The 23,088-nt window shown below is 44.8% G+C and overlaps 2 protein-coding genes across 13 annotated transcripts in view; one reads left to right on the forward strand and one right to left on the reverse strand.

Annotated features, from left to right (window-relative positions):
* FHIP1A (FHF complex subunit HOOK interacting protein 1A) overlaps window positions 1-14,656 on the forward strand; it is a 95,719-nt gene extending 81,063 nt beyond the window's left edge. For 9 of the 12 annotated variants that reach the window (XM_080384732.1, XM_080384738.1, XM_080384740.1 and 6 more), the window contains 3 exons: window positions 1,757-1,935; window positions 2,211-2,349; window positions 6,403-14,656. In XM_080384732.1, coding sequence (XP_080240858.1) covers window positions 1,757-1,935; window positions 2,211-2,349; window positions 6,403-6,653 — 569 coding nt within the window. In that variant the 3' untranslated portion in view covers window positions 6,654-14,656. The remainder of the gene's footprint in view (window positions 1-1,756; window positions 1,936-2,210; window positions 2,350-6,402) is intronic. The other 3 variants (XR_013927704.1, XR_013927702.1, XR_013927703.1) reach the window with 3 other exon arrangements.
* Window positions 14,657-18,420: 3,764 nt separating this feature from the next.
* The window catches only part of GATB (glutamyl-tRNA amidotransferase subunit B), a 43,154-nt gene continuing 38,486 nt past the window's right edge, over window positions 18,421-23,088 (reverse strand). Inside the window, exons 12-13 of the mRNA XM_080385003.1 lie at window positions 21,449-21,583; window positions 18,421-18,897 (exon numbers count right to left, since the gene is read on the reverse strand). Of these exons, the coding sequence (XP_080241129.1) occupies window positions 18,769-18,897; window positions 21,449-21,583 (264 nt within the window). The 3' untranslated portion in view covers window positions 18,421-18,768. The remainder of the gene's footprint in view (window positions 18,898-21,448; window positions 21,584-23,088) is intronic.

The following is a 23,088-nucleotide window of genomic DNA, read 5'->3' on the forward strand; positions in this document are numbered from 1 at the left end:
TGCCACTGAGAAATCTTTAAATATATCTTGGTAACTTCTCTTGCAGTGGCATACAGCACTTGTTACAATTATTTAGCTTCAGCTTTACCTACTCAGCTTTGAAGCCTGACCTAGAGGAGAGAAACAGCGACATCTCAGCTCCTCCTCCTGCCATCCCTTTTGATACAGTAGAGCTCCCACTGCACCGTGGTCCTCAGGAGCTGTGTGAAAACGTCTCTACGAACATGAGAGGGGAAGCAGTAGGTTATGTTGGGACACCAGAAACTGTATCTCAACAAAAATTTTGAGGGTTGCTGCATTGGGTGCTCAGGCAGGGGGGGATTCTTGCAGGATGCAATACCAACCCTCACTCTGATGGCTGACATGGTGGTTGCAATGTAGCAGCCATGTAAAGCCTTGTCAGCACTGGCCCTCCTGCCTTTCCTCTTGTGAGTAGAGCTGTGCCAGCATTAGCTGTGACAGATGAGTCTCAGGGGAGTGCTTGCTTGGTACTCACGGTTGCTATAAGCCATGATAGACTTCAAGTTTTAGTGTAGTTCTCTTAGGTGAGGTGGCAACACAGGCACTTCTGATTTGATCCTTGCTGTTGTGCTGGCCCAGAATTGCTTTAGCCTCTGCTGTAGTTTACAGCAGGCATCCTAAACTGGACTAAACTATGCCAAGGTGGTTCGAACGGCAGCTGTTTGCTAGCTGAGGGGAGCTGCAATGGGGTCACATCACTGTCACCTGCTTGACCCTGGAAATGCCCATGGTGTCATTCTTGTGCCAGGGACTAGGGTGGGATGTTCAAAGCTAGCAGTGCTGTAGCTGCATCACCCAGACATTCTTCGGCACGGTTTCCCTAGCTGTTACGCAGCCAGAATCGTGTGGTGGGACTGGGTGTGGGACAGGGGACGTTTCTAAGACTTTGCTTGCGCTTAGGTCACTCGTGGAGACTGCCTAGAGCTTCACGTCAGCTGCATTGTCTAATGAGATGTAGTATTTGGTTGAAATCGTGCTCAGCGTTGCAAAAGTTTCTTAAGCTTGAGCACTAAGGGTTTATGTATATGGTAAATGCTTCTGTATTTCAGTAGTTATCCTGCAGCATGAATACGCAACCTAAAGTTATTATTTATTGGTGACATTTATATGATAAAGCCGACATCTACCAATAATTTTGCTTATAAATCTATTTTAATGTCTTCCCTGCTTTGTGTGACTGCAGTACTGAAAATGACTTTGCTCGTGATGTGAACGATCACAGATCTTAATTTTTATGTTTAGAGTAGCACTTTCATATTTTTTTTAGAACACCACAGTTTTTTGATAAGAAAAGAGAGCTAGCTATAATTTACTTTGCCTGGTCCTTCTGTAGAAAGAAGGCACGAGTAAAAAGGACAGATTCTGTTTGCATTGAAACCAGCAGTACCATTCTGATTAACTTCAAGGGGAATAGAACAGTAGACCATAATGTACTAGGCTACATCTTTATTGGCACATGTAAAGTAGAATAGTTATGCATGTTAAATATGCCATTAATGTAATCTGATTGGCTAGCAAAAATGCTTCTAATCATGAAAGCTTTTAACACTTCCGTTAAGTCTATTTTGTCTGTTCAGGTACAGTTTGGGTTTTCTCCTTGCCGGCTTTAATTAGCATGTGGGAAGTCTAATTTGTTGGTTATGATGGTCAAAATTCATTTTAAATGCCTGTTTCCTGGATCTTGGGATTTTGTTTCTGCGAAAACGAAAAGCATTGGTTCCTTCTTTTCTTGCAGGACCATTCATCAGCGTAGTGTTGTCGAAGCTGGAGAACATGCTGGAGAATTCCTTGCATGTAAATTTGCTGCTTATTGGGATTATTACTCAGCTGGCAAGTTACCCACAGCCTCTTCTTCGCTCCTTTCTGCTCAACACCAACATGGTGTTTCAGCCTAGTGTGCGGTCACTTTATCAGGTACTTTACCACAAGTGTTAGTCATGCCTCTTGGTGTCTCATTAAACCTTACATCAGCTCTTTTCAGTTCCACCTGTTGCTTTCCCACCTGTCTGAGAGCCTCTCATCGCATTTCGATGTTTTAATTATATTTGTGCAAAGAACTGGAAATTCTGTATGACTGTAACTTTTATCGTAACTCTGTTTTAATGCAGCTAGAGAAAGCCTGGGTGTTCGGTCTGTGGCTGCACTGGGAGCAAGGGAGGAAGAAGTAATTGTTACTGTTGTTTCGGCAGGTGCTGGCATCTGTGAAAAACAAAATTGAACATTTTGCTTCCAATGAAAAAGACTTCCCAGGTCTTCTCCTGGAGGCCCAACAGTACTTGCTTTTTCGTGTGGACATGTCTGATGCTGCAGAAGAATTGCTAACCAAAGGTAAATGTTAACCGCACTTGGAGGAGTGCTGGATGGAATGCCTTAGCAGTTGCCTCTCTCCTTTTCTACAGAATGATTAAAAGTAGGTGCGGTGTGAATATCGTTAACCAGATGTATCCTTCTGACTTGAAACTGATGATGCTCAGTAGGCTACAGTATATGGATCTATTTGGATATTCTTTGCTCTTTAGAAGCTTTTATTCAGTACAGAAAATGTCTGTTTAAAGGAGTAACAAAATCAGCTCTTGGCTTGCTGTCAGTTTGGCTGTAAACAAACTTGCTTTCAAGGCATGAGGTGAGATGGCATATGTGTATGATTTCATTTTATTTTTAGCCTGACCTTCAGCCTGGTCATTGGTTCTTTTTTGATAAATGGTAGGGAGGACAGAAGTCCAGAATGAATTGATTTCTGCAACAATTGAATAAGGCTGTGTATCATGGTTTCAGCTACTGCTGAAGGAGATAGATATTAGCCAGAAAACTTTGAATGTGCTTTCTTGAATGAAAAACAAAGCAAAAAAAAAAAAAAAAGGGAGGTGGTATGGGGGTATGCGTGTAAAACCCAGGAAAAGCCTGCTTTCCAGGGGACTTCATAACATCTGCTGTGTCTCAAGCACAGTGCATGCAACACCTGTCTTGACAGTTACCAGTATTTACACTGCCATGGGGGAAGCTAGGAAGAACAAGAAAAATGAAGAATCTTACATTCTAACTAAGAACTTTCCAGGTACAGCCAGGCAGCTGGTAGAGTTGGGGCCCTGCCCTGAGGACGTGCTTGTTCTCAGCTTGCTGTTGAGCAGGTGATGTTGGGTGCAGGTTTCCCTTAGAAGCCAAGTTCCCATGTGAGGGAATGTCAAATGTGGTGACAGCACTGACCGCAGTGATTGAGTTGACTCAGCAACGGGGCTCAAGAGAGGTTGCATTGATGGGTATGCGCTTACTCATCATTGGGAGTCATTAATAGTCACCCACTCTGCCTATACATCTGTGAAGATGTTTATACTTTTCTTGGATTTCCAGAGACGTGAAAAGTGGGACTTTTTATGTGCCATTTTAATTTTATTTTCATTTTTCAAGGCTCTGAATAATAATTTAGCTACTCTACAGTCAGCATGGTATATACTTCTAAGGTTTGCAGTACATCTAGTCTATAAAATTACGATCTTGCTAAGGCTGCTTCTGGCTTGGACCAAGAATTGGTCTAGGAAGGTGCCTGCTGTAAAGGACCTGTGTATTGCAAGTGTCAGTAGCATTTTAAGCCCTACATTCTGCATGCCATAGATGAGAAAGCCTTACAATTACACGGTATTGTAGCTAGCATGTGGGAGATGAGATTAGGAGGCAACATTTAGAGTCCTTTTTTTCAGGTGCTGGCAGTAAGAACTTTTATATAATGCATTCCCAATGGCATTATATAAATATACTTTCTATTTTACGTCAGTCGTCTTCTGTGGGCTTCAGAATTTGCCAGGTTGACTCATGCTGGTCATTATTTAGGAGTTTGAAACAAGGCTGCTTAGTCACCCTGTTGGTACATTTTCTTCTGTGTTGTGGCAACTCCTGCAAAGAAGGCACCTCTTGACAAGCAGATCGAGAGTAAATAAATGTTTGGATACCTGCAGACTTAATTCCCCACAAGGCAGGTGATGCAAGTAATCTGATTCTGGGGGCGAGTTGGCTCAGTAGTCCATCAACCCATACTAGCTCATTATATTGATTAAGTGGTGCAAGGTAGGAACTGCTACAATAATGGTAAATGAAAAAAGAATACAAAAGAAGAATTTCCGTCGAATTTCTTTGCATTAGCTTGAATGCCACCTTTGAGCATCATGCCAATTCGGTGTTCTCTGAAGGGTTTTCCCCCCTAACAGAAGTGGTGAATAACCCCAAAGTTTTTTCTGCATCTCTGAGCATAACTGGCCTCCCACAGAATTCACATCCAAAAAATGGAAGACAGACGTAGTGGGGATCACAAATGTAAAACCAAAATACTCCAGAGCATTTCTCTTGAGAACAGTGGTCTCTGAAGGTGTTTGAGCAGAAATGAACAATTTGTTATATTTTCTGCTTGCATGAGTATGTGGTTTCCTTACACGGTACCTTGGGTTCTGGGTAGATACGTAGAGCTGTCATGATGCAGATCCCACATGAAATGCTGTCCTTCTTACAGTGTGTTGGTAACAATCTCGCCAGAGTACTCATTTTCTCCTTTTCCTAGTTGTATGATTCAGTTTGCATCCTGACACTGGAAAGAAGTAGTGGACAGTCCTGACCAGAGAAAAAAAATATCTGATCCCCGGTCCCTAGACCAGCTTTCTGTGCTTTGCTCTTTCCCTGCCCCATAAACTGTTAAATCTAAATCAAAATGATTTTTAGGGAAATGTATCAATTTCTATCCTTTTTGAAGGGAAGAATTTAGAAAAAAAAGCTTTGACAGTATACTAGCATTCTGGTTATATTGGCAAAACTATCAAAAAACCCTTAAACTATTAGCTATGAAACATTTTAATGTTAGAAAACCTAAAAAAAAAAGTAATCTTTGAGGGAAGCTCAAAACTTTATCTTTTCGTTGTAATTCATAATTTAAGTTGTTTTTCCTCCCACAGTCAGCATTTTACGCAGCACTGAAATTCTTGTACTCTGTCTCCAGTAGATAGAAATTTGTAGAATAACAATATAAATGATTGATAAGTCTGGAGCTGGAAAGGTTTTTGAAATTCAAGAAAAGTACAACTGCGCTGGATGATGAAGATGACAATTTCTTTTGGCTCTTTGGAAGTGTACAGTAATTCCACAGTGCCTTAGGAGAACTACGGGAAAGGAACAAAAGTACAGAGGTGTGGAACGGAGGGATTGCTTTGCTCTGCGTTGGGTGGGGCATTCATCTGCAGCTCCTTGAGGTGGCTACTTGGAGATGATTCAGAAAAAGGGTGGTGTGACCCAAGACTAAGAAACCTCGTCTTAATGCAGCAGTGTAGCGTTTGGCATATCTGCAGTATGGGATTTAGTATGACAGTCCTATTTTTTTTTCTTCTTTTTTTAATGATTTACTTCTACAGCTCATGAGAATGTCCGTTTGCGAGTTAGGCAGGGGTTTATCTGCCTTTGCTTCTGGTCTCGACGATATCTTGTGGCAGCGAGTTCTGCAGGTTAATTTATCTTTGTAAAGTATTTATTTCCATCACTGTTAAAATTTTGTCACCTTCTTAGTTTCACTAAATTATTTATCATCTAATTAAAGTGCAGTTCTGCTTCAGGTTGAAACAGGGAGCAACTGACTGAAATTTTAAGTGCTGCTGCCGCCACTGTAATTCCCTCTGTTCTGATGCTTGTTCAGCCCTTACTCACTGAACTCTGGCTGCAGAGATCATACAGCAGAGCACACAGTGGGTTTTGTTTGCTCTTTTTTTAATGTTTAGTTGCTTTACTGGGAGTTAAAGGTAAGTGTAGTTAGCGGGGCCTACAGTGGTAGAAAAATAAAATTTTCAAAACTTTTTTTCCCCTTAGTTTCTAGCTTGCTTCAGACTTGCTTGGTGATGTGGTAGCTTGGCCTCAAGCCCGTTTACACAGTGATTCACAGGGAGGGGACAGAGAAAGAGAGAGAAGTCCAAATGATATTTTGATCTGGGGGAGGGCTACAGCACAGCATCATTTACATTGAGACAACCATGCTGGCTCGAGATGGGTAGATTTTATCTGCTGTTTCATAAGGTAAATCCATATTACTTTTTCCCTTGACTCCTGTTCTGCCCACATATTTCTCTCATCAGAGCTGGAACTGAATATTATATAACCTGGGGAAAGATAGCTAATAAAAAATGTAATAAAATCAGGCCATGTAGAACTTTAAAACGCTGGATTAGTGGAGTATCTCCCTGCGTGGTCTTGGTACTGCAAACTACAGCTCTGAACACAATCCTTGTACACTGGGTTTGGACACTGTACAAATAAATACTGTATGTGCTTAATATACTGAATATACTGAGTCTTTTTTTTATTTTATTTTTTTCTTTCTTTCTCTTTTTCTTTCCTCTTCTTTCTTCCTGGCTTTAGGTAATGTCCAGCACAGCAGCAACACAGGTAAAGGAAGGAACCTGTCTGAAGCTTACCCGGCTGTATTCCAGCCTTTCCTGGGACAGAAAGGAAAGAAAGGCCTGGCTCATCCCGACCTTCCCGCACACGTGAGGAATGCCGTACTGGCAGCTGCCCTTTTCCCAGAGTTCTTGAAGGAGCTGGCAGCTCTGGCCCAGGAACATTCAATTTTATGTTACAAAATACTGGGGGATTTTGAGGATTATTATTAGTGGGTTTTTTAAATGTCTTTTTAAAAAGCTTTTGGAATTTAAACAGTTTTTTAATGCAAAGCTGCTTACCAAGGAAGGTTGTACTTCAATATTTCCTGAAAATACTTGATTTGGAGGGGGAAGAAGGAGGCAAAATGTTATTCCCTATTACCTTATGTTAGGCCTTATAATTTCCCTCTGTGCTACATAACTTATTTTAGACGTTTCTGATACTGCTGTTACTGCAGCTTCCTACTTTATCTCCTCCTCTTTACATGGCCACCCTTCTTTAGTGTCACTGATTCCTGTCGAATGTCTTCAATAGACACTTGTAGGTCGGCTAAGGGAGGCAAACAGTTCAGCCTTTCCTGTTCCAAATATATTCTTCTGGATAACTTACTAGAAGATGGTTTGGAAAAACATTACCCCGTGGGGACAGTTGAGAGTATAAAGCTACACACAAACCCTCTTTCTGTGAAGGGCTGTGCTTCTTCATGTCCTTGTCCTCTTTGCCCCGTCCTTTCCTTTTCCCTGAAATGGGGTTCTTCCCGGTCCGGATCTGAAGCCCTCTTCTTAACTAGCGGCTCAGGTTTTTTGAATTCAAGTGTTCTTATGTGTCTTAAACCCCTGACTAGCTGAAAGCAGGTGCTGGACCCTACACATACCGTATTGCCTTGTGTTGCAGACAGATCTGCAGCTATCAGCTGTTGGTCTTTGAAGTCAAATGAACTGTGTAAGTGGATGTGGATTGCAGACTGCCTGGAATTTTCCTTGCAGTTTCTCAGCATTCTTTGATAACTACTGCATTGCTACCTAAGCTCTTCGGCATGCCTTATTTAGTAAGATTTGCACAAAGTACAGAACAAAATGTTTCTATGCAAGCTGTAATTAGTATGTAGCTTGTTTTTATGCTTATTTTAATAAGCTAAAGAAAGGTATTCAATACCTTTCAGTAGTATTAAAAGGACAGCAGGCTCTTTTTGTGTGTGTGTCTTTTTTTTTTTTTTTTTTTTAAATGAAAAAGGTTGGCTTGCTCCTGAAAGCTGTTCTGTTTTATTGTTAATTTTTTTGGTTAAGGGAAAGTTAAATGCTGTTTGTTTACTTTTAATTTAGGTGTTGACTTTTCCTAATATTGCACTTTGGGGATGGTGAGGGGAAGACCAGACTATTCACCAGCTGCAGAAAAAGGAATAACAGGGAAAGCTGTCTGCTGTGTGACTAACTGCTTGAGAAAATTCTCTTCTGTGAGTAATGGGCTTCATTAGAAGAACCCAAACATGATGAATTGGTGCATCACCTCTGCATTTCATCTTATCTTAGTAGCATAATTGTGCTTCCAGTGTGCTGTAGTTGGCTCCATAAAGAGGGGCTTAGTTCATGAAAGCCTTAAACCCCTTTCTTTGTACTGGAATGAAACTAACAGTGACTCCAAGAAATATGAAGAAACAGAAGTGAGAAATAACACTTGCAAACATTAGTTCTCCTACTCATTGTAATTCCGTAATGTGGGATGCTCCAGTTAATAGCATCCTGATTTTGAAACGCACTTTCTTAGAGACTGCAAGGGAAAAGAACACTTTAAAAACAAAAAACCAAAGACGCTCCAGAAGAGTCTAATTTGTTACAGGTCAAATTCCACAGCAATCTGCAGTGTAATTTAAGCTTCTGAATCCTTTAGATGCTTCTTAAAAGTTGTACTTTAATCTACAAGCTGTGAGACGCATTCATTGTCTCAGACTGCTGTAGGTTATTCCAAGGAAAAAAAAAATATCCCAAAGTGTACCTCTAACAAAATCCCCTCAAGAACTCCTCGGGGTCTGTCTTTGCTTGTTTGCTGTACAGTCTTCACATCCACGATAGCTGGGGGTCATGTTGCTTGCTAGCTGACTTGCTGGTTTGCTTTCAATTCTAACTTGGTTTTTTAGGCACCATTTCATTGCCATCCTGTAAATCACCTACTGCCCTCGACGTGGCCCTGCTTCACCTCGCAAGCTTCCTTGGAAGCTGAAGCCAAGGCTGCAGATTTTTTCGTAAATCTTAGTTATCCGGGTTTAAGAGAGCTCCTTCTTGTCCCCCTGCATTGTTGTGAATGGGCAATGAGAAAATCAAGGTTTGGTTTGTTTCGTTGTGTTAAACTTGTCCTAGGACATGGTGGGTTCTTTCCCCACTCCCCCACTCCTGCTCCCACTATTCCCAGTAGTGCTGTCTTCCGTGCTGTACTCGCAGGCCTGGCCTGAGGGGGTTCACTAATGTTGGGCATGGAAAGTGTTTTAGCATTTTGGATTCAGTGTCAGTGCTTGCTCCGCTCCTCACCTCTTCTGGCAGGAACTTTACGTGAGCAAAAGGAAAAGTACCAAATACGTGTGAGCAGCTAACTCTTAGTGGTTCAGAAATAAGTGCTAAATTGCAGAAGCAATCCAATCCTTTTTCTGAAGGACTTTTTAAAAAGGAAAGAAAAAAATATATTTTTTTAAAATAAAGAATTCTGCAGAACAGTGGTCAAGGAAGTCAGTAAGGTCACTATGTGAACGCTCCCTTCCCTTGTTTTTATTCTAAAATTGGAATCTTTATTTACTGGGTAGAAAGGATTTTTTCTGAGATTGTTAATTTTAACTGGTGTTTTCAACAAATGTACAAAGTCATGGCAGTTTTGTCTCAGCAGGTCTCTTAAGCTACGTGGGGATTTTAAAATGTGGAATGCTCAAAAAAGCATCTTTAAATTTGAGGAAGGGGAGGATTTACCTCATAAGCTGTAGTAGAGCTTATGCTCTGCATCCAGCAGAATGAATTCAGCCTTTAAAATCTGGAATCATGTGGAAGGACTTCTTGCCGAAAGGTCAGAACTGTGTGTGTACGCAGTGTCCCCTCGTAACCAAGAAATCTGTCTGTCAGCTCCCCGAAAGGAAGAGGCGGGTGAGTGCAGTGACCCTGGGTCGGGGCTGTAAAAATTGCCATCATGTGTGTAACTTTCTGTTACTGGGTTCCTGAGCGGCATCAGACTTGTAGCCACGTCTTAGTTGTGATAGTAGCATAATGCCCAGTGCCCAGCAAAAATATACTGGCAGGAATTGCATCTTCAAAACGTAGAACCTGTGATATGGCTTGAAAATGTTGATCTTTGAGATTAATCGCCTGCGTATGTGTAAGTTCTTCAGCCAAATGTTTGTTTAATAAGCATCTTCCCTCCAATTAGATAATATGTTACCCTGTCTCTTACCAATGATACATCTTTTCCAAAAAACCCCTAAATGCCTGTGGTCCAAGCGGTGATGCAGTCAGTCAGTAGGCCCTCAGAGGACACAAGATTATGCTGCTTTTTCCAAGAGTAAGGAAGTGCTCCACGGTCCGGATTCGCTGCACTCAGTGCATGCGTGTGTGATGAGAGCAGTCCCTCCTTGGTGCAGTGGCTCAGCACCACTCACAAACAAAGTGTCTTGGGGTTGGCAGGCCTATTCCAACACCTGCAGGTGGTGGCTCAGTGCTACCAAAGTTAATTTCCAGTCTCCTGCTAGATGTTTCAAACTGGGAGTGCCACATTTCTAATGATGTAGCCTTTGAGTGTGTTCTTAAGCTGTTCTGCTGTAGCAAGGGATCTTTCCGGCAACTTCAATCTGCTATATTTTTTTTGCAACCTACCTATAAAGTGAACGGTTAGTCTTAAAACGGTTGTAGTCATTCTCTTTTACCTTTGGCCATTTTTGGATGCCCTGTGGGTCAGTCTCAGCACACATGCACGTACGGGTTGTGTTCACTGGGGCTGCTGCGCTCGGAGGCTTACGTTCAAAACAGTATCACCCTTTGCATGTGCTGATCTTGGGACGTGTACAGCGGCAGTTCATGGGCTGTGTTGTTGGCCCTACTTACAGCCTTTTTATTATTGTATTCTAGGCGTTTTTCTTGAATTTGATCTTTTCCATGTGTGCCCTAAAGAAAAAGACGGTATTTCAAGCCGTTGTTGATCAAGTTGTTGGTGGTGTAGTTTCAGATGGGACAGATGTGCTACCTTTTCTGTCCTGGTAACTTCCTGACCTTGGTTTGGAAGAACAGAAATGAGAGCTTTGGTTCTCAGCTGTATTCCACGGAGGTGAGAAAATTCCCAGTAGCAGGCTCGGGCTGTCCCTCCCACCAGCACACCCAGATACATCCTTCAGAGCATCCAGTTCATAAATTACTGGAAATAAGTAACCCTTTTTCACGAGGGTTTGTCACTATGTAAAAAGTCGTCTGAATTCAGTGGTATCGTGCTGCCACACCTGCTTCGTGCATTAGCCTTTCCAATGCAATGTGATTTTTTTGTAAGATCGGTACATTTCCTGGAATGGGAGAAGACACGGTGTGATTGGGGTGGACCGTGGACATCGGCAGGGGCTGTGCTTTGGAAAGGGAACAGGACAGGACAGGCGCGTTTCTGCCACCAGAGCCATTCTCGCTGCTCTTTGGCCTGGGCACAATGCCCAAGGGGTCTGTTTGCTCCTTCAGAGAAAAACATTTGCAAACAAACTTGCTGCATCCCACAGAGTCCAAGGGTTTAAGTTCAAGAGGTTAAGTTCTATTTACCAAGAGGAGTATACTGTCTAGCACAGGGTGTATGCATTCACTACCCTTTTGTACACTCTGCTGTTGCCTCACAGAATGTTTCATGCTTCAGGAAGGTTTTTAAGCTCTATAAGCGCTAAAAATCTCAGGGCTGGGAAGAAAGGATGGGAGCGGTGTGATTTGGTGCCGTTAAATTATGTCATTGTATCATTTGAATTTGTAGCCACAGCTCCTGTTTGAGGGCAGCTTGATTTAATAAGCAATTTACTGTGCTGTATTTACTGAAATTGCTATGTCATGCCTGCAGTTTTTATGATGGCTCCTATTACATTTGTAACATTTAAACCGCAGCTGCGGTTGTGAGTAGAATATTGGGATTTTCCTCTTTCTTTTCTTAACTCAGATAGCTCTGGCACAGTACAGTAACGTTGCTGTGTCCAGATCAGATTTAGATAATTACAGTATGTTCTTCCTTGCAGCTTTTGAGCATTATCAGTAGAAACGGAGGGTACATGACACCCAGGCTGCTTGCGTTAATGAGCAAACCAAAGGTAAAACACTACAGGTGAGCAGGGGGCACTTGCCTCTTTGTAAGAATTTATGTTTGTGTTGCTCTGATTTACTGAGGACCAGAAAGAAAAAACTCGTAGCAAATGTGAAAAATGCATATGGCAGTGCCCTATGGGAACTGTCCAAGTGGACAGCACTGCTACGTAATGTTTTGGGCCAGGAGTGTGCAAAGGAGAGTAAAAAAAAAAGTGCTCCTTGTTAAGGTGGTGTCAGGCTTGCATAAATGGGTATTTGGCTACTATGAGGTGGTGCCAGCTGTCCGGCCGCAGACTGCAATGCTATTTCAGTGACTTTGTTGGCAGTGGAAGCCCAGCTCTGACTAGATGTACTTTATTTTTTAGAGGCCACCACCTTTTGTAAACATGTTGTGGCTCAGCATCAATGCATTTCATTTGTTATACGCCCGGTTGGAAGCCTCTTGATTATGAATAGGAGCATTACTTGGATTCTCAAATATGTAGGTACTTGAAGTGGCATTTTGCTGCTGACTGTGCAAATCTTTTTGTTCATTGATTATAATGGTTCTTGTGTGGCAGCTGGATTAAATGAAGACTGAAGTCTCTGGGCTAAAAGCCCTGATGGAACTTTTGTGCAAAGGCTGCATTTTTCAACCAAGTAACTTTCTCTGGCACGTCGGCAGACTGCCCGCATACAATTACCTCTCGTGGGCTAAATACCTGCAAACTTACATTTCTGACAAAGCCTATGCCACAGCAGCTGTGTTTTATTGCTGTGTACCTGAAAAATAACTAGCTTGGATTTAGACCAAAAAATAACGTGGATGAATCAAATCCAAGAGAACTTAACTGTGTCCAGCTCAGTGCCGCTGTGTCTGTTTGGCCAGAGCTCAGGCGAAATGTCGTCTTGTGTCCCTCAAGGTGTCTCTCAGTTTCCATGCACAGCTTGGGTTTGGAAATTCTGACCAGCGTCTGTCGTAAAACTCCAGAGTCATTTTTTTGAGCTTCAGTGTGAAAAACCTCATAGCCTCTAAGACCAGTCTGAAAACCTGGCCTCTCAAACTTTAGAAATCAGAAGGTAAAATACAACTTAACCGATGGTGATGCCTGGTTAGTGGGTGTAAGTTCTTTAGATAAAGCTGTGGCTGATGCGACCATATGTCTGCAGAATCCTGCTTGGTGCTTACACAGCATGCCTGCGCGTGGAGGGAGCGTTCCCCATGGAGAACCTGTTGGCCCTCAAGTGCTGCTGTTGGGATTAGCTCCTGGTAGTACAACCTCTGCAGCCGTGAGTACTGACCCAGCTCTAGGCCCTTCTCCAGGGGCTGTGATGACCAGGCGATGGATGTGGGGTGAAATAATTGGCTGCCTGTGTACGTGCGGGAGTAACGTGGGGTCTGGCACAGCTGTCACCAGTCTCTTTTTGGGGAAAAGCCAGCAGGTGACATGGAGTCATTTGCGGGGTCCTGAGCTGGGCCTCACATGGAGCCAAAGGGGAGAAACAGCAAAAGTCAGGGTTCTCTCTCCAGCTGTACGTACGCAGCTGGTCAGCAAGCGCTGCAGATGGTTGTGAACTGCCTGTCCACCCTCTGGGAGACCTTAAGGGTCTGGGACTAGGATAGTCCTAGAGGGAGGACGTGGGCACTGCCCACTAGGGCCCTTGGGAGCGACCCGGCTCGGCCCGGGGGCTCCCCTAGGTGGAGTTCACATGGGCCATCACAATGGGCACAAAAAGGTGCAGCAAATCACAGGTCAAGAGAGCTTTTTTGTATTTTCGTATTTATTTTACTGCCTTCCTTATTAGCAATAGAATTTTACGTATCTTCATATTACCTAAAAGTTTGCGGCTTCTGAGGGGAGAGGGATGACTTCTGCTCAGCAGCCAACCCAATGCAAGTGAGCTTCTAAGCATCTGGGTCAATCAATCTTGACCTCAGCTCTGCTCTAACTTGGTTTTACATGGCCATTATGTGCAGCAGAATCCAATGAACTTTGGAGTATTTATAAACAGCACACAGGCACCAAGCACGACCAGCAGCATGCTACTCCATCTCTCTCACGCGGTTTGAGAAAGGGAGAGTTGAGTGAAAACCCGATTTGTTTTTCTTCACGTGAAAGAACCAAACCGTCTACGTGCTGAGCATACACCCAGGGCCGTAGATCACCGAGAAGGTGCCGCCAAGGTCGGTGGTTGTGAAAGTGTGTAGGTAGAGGGGTGCTCCTAGCAGAAATGAGAACATTACAGTGCGTTGACACCCTGCCGCAGAAGTGGAGTGGAAAGAGGCCGCAGTGAAATTGCAGTGTGAATCCTCTAGCTGTAAATTTTTTAGTTAAGGTTCCTATCATGTGCTTCTATTTTTAACGCAGTTAAAATTAAACTCTGCAGCCAAGGCTGAGCGCTAGAAATTCTTTCTTCACCACTTCAGCATTGCCAGCATCTTTTTAGACAACTTTCTTCTCCTCTTCTGCAACCTCGTATGTGGGATACTTCAGCTGTACAGGATAGTAAGGATCATCTCTCCACCCCCAGGAGTGACCTCTTAAAGGACTTCCAGCAACGAGCAGATGAGATTGTTGTGACAGTGTCTGGTGTCAGCTTTTAATTTGTGAAGCATTTTCCTCGGCCCTCTGTTCATGGACGGTTGCTGCTGAAAATCTGCACGAAACTGTCCTTAATTCACCCTGCCTAATGCTGTCGCACAGATGGCATCTGCGATCAGTAGATCAGGGAGCCCTGTTGTCGCTAAATAAGAATTGCAAGTTGGGGTCAAAGCCTCAGTCTCCATTCTGGAGTTCCCAGCCTCACTACAGCCATGCCGAGAGCTCCTGATCTGCAAAATGTTCCGACATCAAACAGTTCATAGGCTCTGCCTTTTATCTTGCAGACCCACCTGTCCCACGGGGATTTTTTTTTTATTATTTGTCTTTACAATAGCAGATATTAAATTCCTTGAGGCGGCTGCTGCTTTTGTCTTTTAATGTGCTCCATTGACTACTGCTATGCAAATACAGACCAAAGCCGTGTTACACCGTACAGAGTTCACTTGCGGAGTACTTAGAAATTGCCTTGAGCTCCATTTAGGACACAGAGGAAGGTGGCCATTGTATTTAGGCTGCTCAGTCAGGCCCTAGGCAGGCAAAATAGGATCTGATGTTTCAGTTGTATTGTTTCAGTCAAATTAGTGAGCCCCTTCCTGCCGGCTGCCACTGGGAGCAACGTCAGCTGGCCCTGCTGAGCCTCCTCACTGGGGCAGAGTGCTGCCAGCTACCGCTGCTCTGAAGGTGGGAGCTCGTATCTCCACAAATGTTAAAAAAATTCATCATCTAAATTTGACTCAAACCACTTTTTTCTATCAGAAAGAAATTTATATTTTGTGTACGTCTGCGAAAGGTTTCCTTAAAAATTTTAGAAGTGGCTGTTTCATAATACAGTCCAGAATTTATAGACTATAGCTGCTCTTTCCCTTCCCTGGAAGGGGAAGAATATTACAATTGTCCCCTTTTATTCTTTCTTGTTACCCATTGTGTTTGGCAGGTGTAAGTGAAAATAGATCGAGACTTATCGAGTAAATCACAGAACAGTTTGGGTTGGAAGGGACCCACAAGATCACCTAGTTCCACCCCCCCCCCCGCCATGGGCAGGGACACCTTCCACCAGCCCAGGTTGCTCCCAGCCCCGTCCAGCCTGGCCTTGAGCACGTCCAGGGATGGGGCAGCCACAGCTGCTCTGGGCAACCTGTTCCAGTGCCTCAGCACCCTCACAGGGAAGAATTTCTTCCTAATATCTAACCTAAATCTACTCACTTCCAGTTTAAAGCCGCTCCCCCTTGTCCCGTCACTGCAGGCCCCTGTACAACGTCCCTCCCCAGCTTTCCTGTAGCCCCTTCAGGCACTGGCAGCTGCTAGAAGGTCCCCCCGGAGCCTTCTCCTCCAGGCTGACCCCCCAGCTCTCTCAGCTCGTCTTCGTAGCAGAGGTGCTCCAGCCCGCCGAGCAGCTTCGTGGCCTCCTCTGGACCCGCTCCAACGGGCCCGTGTCCTCCTTACGCTGGGGGCCCCAGAGCTGGACCCGGCGCTCCAGGCGGGGTCTCCCCAGAGCGGAGCAGAGGGGGAGAATCCCCCCCTCCGGCTGCCGGCCGCGCTGCTTGTGATGCAGCCCAGGACGGGGTTGGCTTTCTGGGCTGCCAGCGCACGTTGCCGGGTCACGCTGAGCTTCTCCTCCACCAACACCCCGAGTCTCTCCTCAGGGCAGCTCTCGGTCCGTTCTCCGCTTTGCGCTTGGCATCGCCCCGAGCCACGGGCAGGACCCGGCCCTTGGCCGTGTCGAGCGTGACGAGGTTCGCACAGGCCCAGCTCTCCACCCGCAGAGTCCCTCTGGATGGCGTCCCTCCCCTCCCGCGTGCCGACGGCACCGCACAGCTCCGAACCTGCCGGGGGTGCGCCCAGTCCCAGCGTCCCTGTCACCAACAAAGACGCTGAACAGCCCCGGTCCTGGTACCCATCCCCGAGGAGCTCCACTCGTCACTGCTCCCCACCGGGACACTGAGCCGCCGACCACCATTCTTTGAGCGTGACCATCCAGCCAACTCCTTGTCCACCGTCCATCTGTCGAGTCCACATCTCTCCAGCGTGGAGACAAGGATGTCGTGTGGGACAGCGTCAAACGCTTTGCACAGGTCCAGCTAGATTACGTCAGCTGCTCTTCCCTCATCCACCTAAAGATATAAATTCTACTCATATAGAACTTGGCTCATGATTTTTAACAGATTTTGTACCATTTTAGCAAAGTGTGATTATGTAGGAAAAGAGGGGCCAAGAAGCAGCCATTAAAAAGACATTTACCAGCAGTAGCCATGCTACCATAGTGGAGATCCTTCCTTCTTATTTTAAATACAGCTCAATTATTACTCCTCCAAATACATCACTGCTTTCTCTGCTCTAAGAGGCACCTAGTCCAGCAGAGGGGAAACTCAGCCCAGCAGAATCGAGCTGAGCAAAAAAAAGCATTAACCTTGGAGGACCACATCTTGGCAACTACTGTGCTTTTCTAAACCAAGGGAATACCTTTAAATATTAAGATTCTAGATTTCACGCAAAAGTCCTTGTGCCTTTTTGTTTCTTGCTGCCATGGTAAGAGTTGAACGGAATTCCAACACTTAACGTTTGCTGTATAGTCTAAACCTTTATTAACTGAACACTTACCTGAAAACTCGCACCACTGTAAGTAAAAATGGTACTTTTTGCTAATGATGTCAAAAGCGATAGTAAAGGCCTCTGTGTTGACAGTCAGGTTACATGAAAATGCTGGGGGGTCGGGTTTGGGGCTTTGGTTTTTTGGCAAATTTTTGGATGGTTGTGGGGTTTTGGGTTGTTTTGGGTTTTTTTTGAAGGGTCATGGTTTTTGCAACCATGTTACTGCTTTCTGTGAGCTGTATGACTTTTAAATTGTACAGTTATTTTAATGTGAATAATGGGTATACATTTTATTCATTAAATATATTTGAAAACCACAGGGTTGGGTTTTTTTTTTCCCTTCTAATTAAAGAGTTCGTATTTGTAGCCTGAGCCAGTTTGTACAGAAACGTCCTCCTTGAGACATACATTAGCACTACTACTCGTGAGGAAGAACTGCCATCCACCCAGTGCTGCAAGCAGCACAGTTGCGAAAGGCAGCTCGTGTCCCCGGGCTGTACCTGCTGCACTCCTGTGTCTGCCCTGCAGGCAGAGCCTAAAGAACAATTCTGCAGTATCTCAGAGATAAACGTACAGCTTCCTGAAGGGGTCTAAGGACTTCAAACCCCTGGTACTAAATGGGGTTTCTTTCCCTACTAAATGTAAACGTGACAGGCTGCCTCTAGTTGCATTTCCTGATAATGTTTTGATCAGTTGAAGCGGGCTGGGACTAGGAAGTTAGCTCTAGGACGCTGGATTTTGGTGGGTACGTCAAGCTAGGAGCTGAAAAACAGAAGGTAAAAACAACCCCGCATAAAACACCCCTTAGTATTAAATAGTGGATCAGACCCTGGAAGCCTGCTGCATCCCACTTGGTGTCGGTAAGCCAACTGCTGTCCGGTTCCCTCCACAAAATGCTGTGGTTCCAGGTGACCACAGAGCGCCACGAGCCAGAGAAGCGAGCGGCCCTGGGCTGGGAGCACTTCCAACACGGGATCAAGTTCTTGCCAGCAGAGAAAAAAACGCAACTGGAGCAAACGGACCCTTTACTGAGCTACTGCGTAAGAGAAAAGCACTACTTGTTCCTCCGTAGGTTTGTGCGTGACCAGCAGAAGCACGTTTGCTATTGACCCTCACGGCCAGACTGCGATGCAGACCCTGGGAGGGCTCAGGCATGCGTGCATCCCTCCGTTAGGCGCTCTTCAGAACTGGAAGAGCTGTGAGTAGGCAAAGCAGGTGTTTGGGTAGGTAACAAGGAGATGGTGAGCAAACAATTTGACACTAATTCTTAGACGTAGGCACATCTGTTTGTGGCACTAGCCTCAGGCACGCACTTAAGCAGCTAGTGACTTCATCCCTTCCCCATCCCTCAGCAATCAGGAGGAATGATAGCACTGGACATTTTTCTCCCTCCTGCTAGGCATGGAGGCACACATGCTCTTCTTAATTACTGCAAGGTGTTTTCATCATTGTTACTAGTGTGCTTATACTAATTTACAGTGACTTACTAGCATGCACCACTGGATTTCCCCTCTCACAAAAAGGCAGCTGGAAAGCCGAGTTTACACTGGCTTTATTACAAAACTAACCAGCACAGCTTCAGCTCTCGCCATGCTCACAGCCACCCCTGGGAACTCGTTTCCCGTGGCTGTGTGGAAATCACATTTCTGAACACCACACCGAAGCGAGGGAGATGCAAATGACTGTATCATCTCCCGCTGTTCTTTTTCTCATATGCCTTTGGCTGGTGCATCCAGGGAAGGCTGGGATGTAATGCTGCTTGCAGTATAACCAACAATCCGATGCTACATGGAGAGGCACCAAAGTCCATTTGCAGTGAACTAGCCAGAACAAAGCACGTGCTTTCTGTAGACGCTTGTGTGCTTTTTCTCCTGTGGCTGCGGCTACTCTGATAGCTTCTTCTCTAATAGTTGCTTCACCAGAACAGGATTGGATCGTCCTTGGGTTTCTCTTTGTACCAGGCCAATTAATTTATTTAGCACTTTTTGATTTCCTGCCTTGATCGCCATAACCTTTAAAGAAAAAACACGACAGACAGCATCGTTACAGGAGAACCAGACATCTTCACTCACTCACGCACAGCCAAGGTATGAATATTTTTGTCTGCTGTGGTAGCGTATTATATTTTGGGCTAAGCTGTTATTTATAAGAACTGCCTTCAGCTTTGCAATAAGCTCCTGCTCTGCTCCCATGAGACAAGAGCAGGTCCCTACAGCAGCAGGGCCTTACAACTAATAGAAAGATCTGCTCTTATTGAAAAAGTCAGAAAACACTTTTTGGATTGTAACAGTGTCTGCAACTTGCACAGCAACTTCCAGGAAAGGAGCGAGAAAAATGAGATGGCCTTCTCTCGCTAATAGGATCTACCTTTCTTATTCAGTATAATGTTCAGTTATAACAAGTAATTTGCATCAAATCATAACCTATTTGACAGTATTTGTGAGGACCTTCAAGCACAGACATAGGTGTTTTTGTAACAGCATGTTATTTCCTTTAAGCAAGGAATCCTTTGCACCATAGCAATTAATTAACTGATGAGAAGTACGGCCTCCTATCAGACAGCTAGTGTTTGATGCACAATCACCTGCAAAATAGCAAGGGCCATAATTAAAAGCTAAGTAAAGACACTGATGAAAGCATTGGAAATGTCTCTTTCCTAAAGGAGCTGCTACTGCCGACAGACAAGCGTCTGGCCCGCGTGCTGTCTGTGTGGCAGGGAAGACACCGTCTACATTGTCAGAGTTACTGGGCAAAACACAATCCCTGCAATTAAACAGGATGGCGTATTTACAGATATTAAGGGAAGGATTACGAACATATGAACCACCAACCGTGCCAATACCAAGCACAAATGCAAATATTGCTCCTCATTATGGTATCCAAAATATTGGCAGTCTAAGATCTTTGTAATGTCACAATATGGAAAGGACTCACTGCTCCTGATCGGCTGGGAATTACCTATACGGGGCAGCGTGCCATACAACCCAGACAGTGCATTTTCCTAAAGTGCTCGGTGGTAGCTTGAGCAACTGTTTGTAAATTAGTTAATTCTAAAGAAAGTTACTACCAAAAAGGACACCACAGACTTTTTTTTTTTTTTTGCCCCTGTTAAGTACTCAGCTAACACTGTTCTGTAAGGCAAGCTCTCGCAGCAGTGAATTACAGGCCTTCAAGGCAGCGTTTGCCTCGGTGTAAGATCACCTGGAAAAAGTGGGGAAGTGCGGCCATTCTACTGCATTTGGCTTGACTAAACCAGTGGAAAACAGAGAGGAATTACATTTTCGGAGAAAGCATTATTATTGAAATGGGAGTATAGTTACGGACCTCCAGCTTCTGCACTTCCCAATCAGTTCTAACATTCTCCCTATCCCCACTTGTGCTTCCAGACCAGTCTGAACATACAGCAGCGCTTTTATCAGGCTTTGCAAATGAGTCAGTCTGATGGAGGTCACGCCGACCTACTGCAAGCTCATTTTCTTTATCAAAAGCTCTTGCAGAGCTGTTAGCATCCCCCAATGAGATCCGGGGTGGGTGGTATTGTTCTCAAAAGATGTTAATGTTTTTTTCCAAATGGCAAATGTATCTAGACAATGTTTATATTAGAAGCAAGCTATTCACTTCTGCTTTTACATTTTTTCTCCAGAGAACATATAAGCACTTGTTTTCATTTTGCTTTTTATAAAGCAGATTTTAGACTCTGTCAAGATCCCTTCCCATTCCTCCCCCTCGTGATCAACAAGGTTTTCTTTCCCTTTTTCCCAGCTCAGACCCTGTTGGACCGATAAGCCATGCAGGCTGCTGCGTGTCCTCCCAAGGAGATGGGGGAGAGCCAAAACCCCATCTTCCCTACTGCAGCATTTGCGCTGCTGCCTCAGCCCAGCAGCAGAGCGGACAGCAGCTCTGGAGCCACCGATGCTGCTGCCACAGGGGTCCGGCTCCTCCCCACCCCACAGACACTGGCAGGCAGCAGAGCCAGCTCGACTCATCTCTTTGGCAGTGGAGGGAGACAGGGATGTGGTGAAGAGACAGATGCAAGTAAAAATTTTGCCTTGCCAGCTCTGATATAGCCTCTAATTCTGTAACTAATATATGCCTTGCTGGCAGGTAACTTTAATCTCCAGCCTCAGAACAGTTTAACACTGTTGCCCTAATATCACAACAGACGACATAAAAATCAGAGTTATGTGGCCGGGTGGCCAGGTCAGGCTAACGACAGTATAGCTGAAGAGGGACAGGGTCCTGCATTTTTGCTTTCCTGCATTAAATTTTTATGGTCTCTCACAATGACTTAACACATCAGCCAGACTGGTAATTTCTTCTGCTGATCATTTTGTGTGAGCTTCAATTTAAAAAAAAAAAACCCAAAAAAACCCCACCACCACTTAGTAAAATAAGAAAGCAGAAGAAAAGCCTGATACTATCTCAGCAGCAGCTTTACTGCTCCTATACTGGCTCTAGAGCTCAAATGCCAATCAAAAGGAAAAAGAGAGAGGCCATTTTAACCCGCTCTTTAGTGCCACAGACTGCAGTAGTGCACAAGCTTCCCAGCACCATCATAATCACCTCATTTTCTTGTCCATCAATCACTGCCTGGCAGATCTGTTCAAGCTCTTTTTGATCCTGTATCAGTTCAAGTTTCTTTTCTTTAACAATTTCCAGAGGAGTCTTCCCTTCTCCCTTCCACAATTCTGCAAGCACCTGAAAATCACAATGAACAGCAAAGGTCAGCGTCTCGACGCACCAGCGTTGTTTACACACGGTGTTTCGGTTACTGAGCCAAGGCGGCAGATTTTAGCTAAAGCAAGAGCAGGTTGTCTGAATGTTAACAAACCCAAGATTTAAGCCCGTGCCTCACTGAAAAAACTCCTGTACCCTTCCTCATTTTTAACAAACCCGAGATTTAATCCTGTGCCTTGCTGAAAAAGCTCCTGTACCCTTCCTCATTTTCTGCATCCTGAAATAAGAGAAAGCATTTTCACTTACTGCACGAGTACACAGTGCACTCTGCAGCCTGCCACAGTACCGGGAGCTGCCCGCCACTACCAGCGGTGGCACCTCTTCAAAGGAGCTCGCCGCGTGCAGCCCCCTGGGTACCTCGCTGCACCGAACCGAACCGCTGCTCCCTCGCTGGGAGAGGCCAGCGCCACGGCAGAGACTTGCCACCGACTGCAGGGCTGCTCCTCGGGCTGGACTCATGCCCATCGCATGTTACTGCCAAGAACTGCCTGTGAGCGGTAAGAAATGCATTTCCACGAGCGATGTCTCTGCCCGGGAGCTGACGATTAGCCGACTATCGTACCAAGCCCAATCCCAGGTAACTCATCCCATTACCAGTGCTCATCAGCAAGCTGTAACGAGGATACGTGTGACAAAGCAAAAGACAAATAGTGCCAAGCAGAATGAATGCAGCGGCTCCAGCCCGCCTATGCATCACCTCCAAGTACGGGACCGCTGGGCAAACCCAAGCCTCCAGAATAATCGCTTGTTAACGCTAGCGTGTTTCCCTATGCTGTAGCAGGGCTATCACCCTGGAATAAACTTGAGAGAAGAGAACGTTTACAAAAAACCAATTTCCTTGGGCAGTCATTTTCTGTATTCCCTTTGCTCTTATTTGAGAGCTGTGGGAGGAGAGAAAGAAACCCCTTAATAAAACAGCTGCTTGTGCTCCATCCTGAGCTAAAGATATAATTGTATGTTTGGGCCATTGCTGTGTACCGATACGGAAATGGATGTCACATCAGAATTTCAGCATTAAATACTCACTGTAGCGTGAAGAAGAGGCTGGGATGGGGAGACGAGAAGGGGCATTCAAACTGCATGTTAAATAATTAGCGGGGCAGCAAGACAACTTGGGAAAAATGAAGCATGTGGGATGGCATCTTAACTATCCCAGCAATTTTCTTCAGCACGAAGAATTTTCTGGTACAAAAGACCTCCAGTTAAACAATTTTTTTGTAGCCTCAACAGGCATTTAAGAACCACACATTGACATAATTCCTGCAAGAGGAGATTTGCTTGCCAGCAGCACCCCAAAGCTTTTTATGGGATCTTATCACTCTGCTGGAGACCTTGAGAGAGGGTAATGACAAGCAGCCTTATTGTGGCAGCTACATCTTGTTTTTTCCCTGTAAGAGGGTTAAAGGCAGATCGCAATATTAGAGTTAGTGATAAGCAGCCAGAGTTACAACTGCTGTAAGTAAAGC

Source organism: Falco punctatus, assembly GCF_963210335.1.
Source record: "Falco punctatus genome assembly, chromosome: 1".
Classification (NCBI taxonomy): domain Eukaryota; kingdom Metazoa; phylum Chordata; class Aves; order Falconiformes; family Falconidae; genus Falco; species Falco punctatus.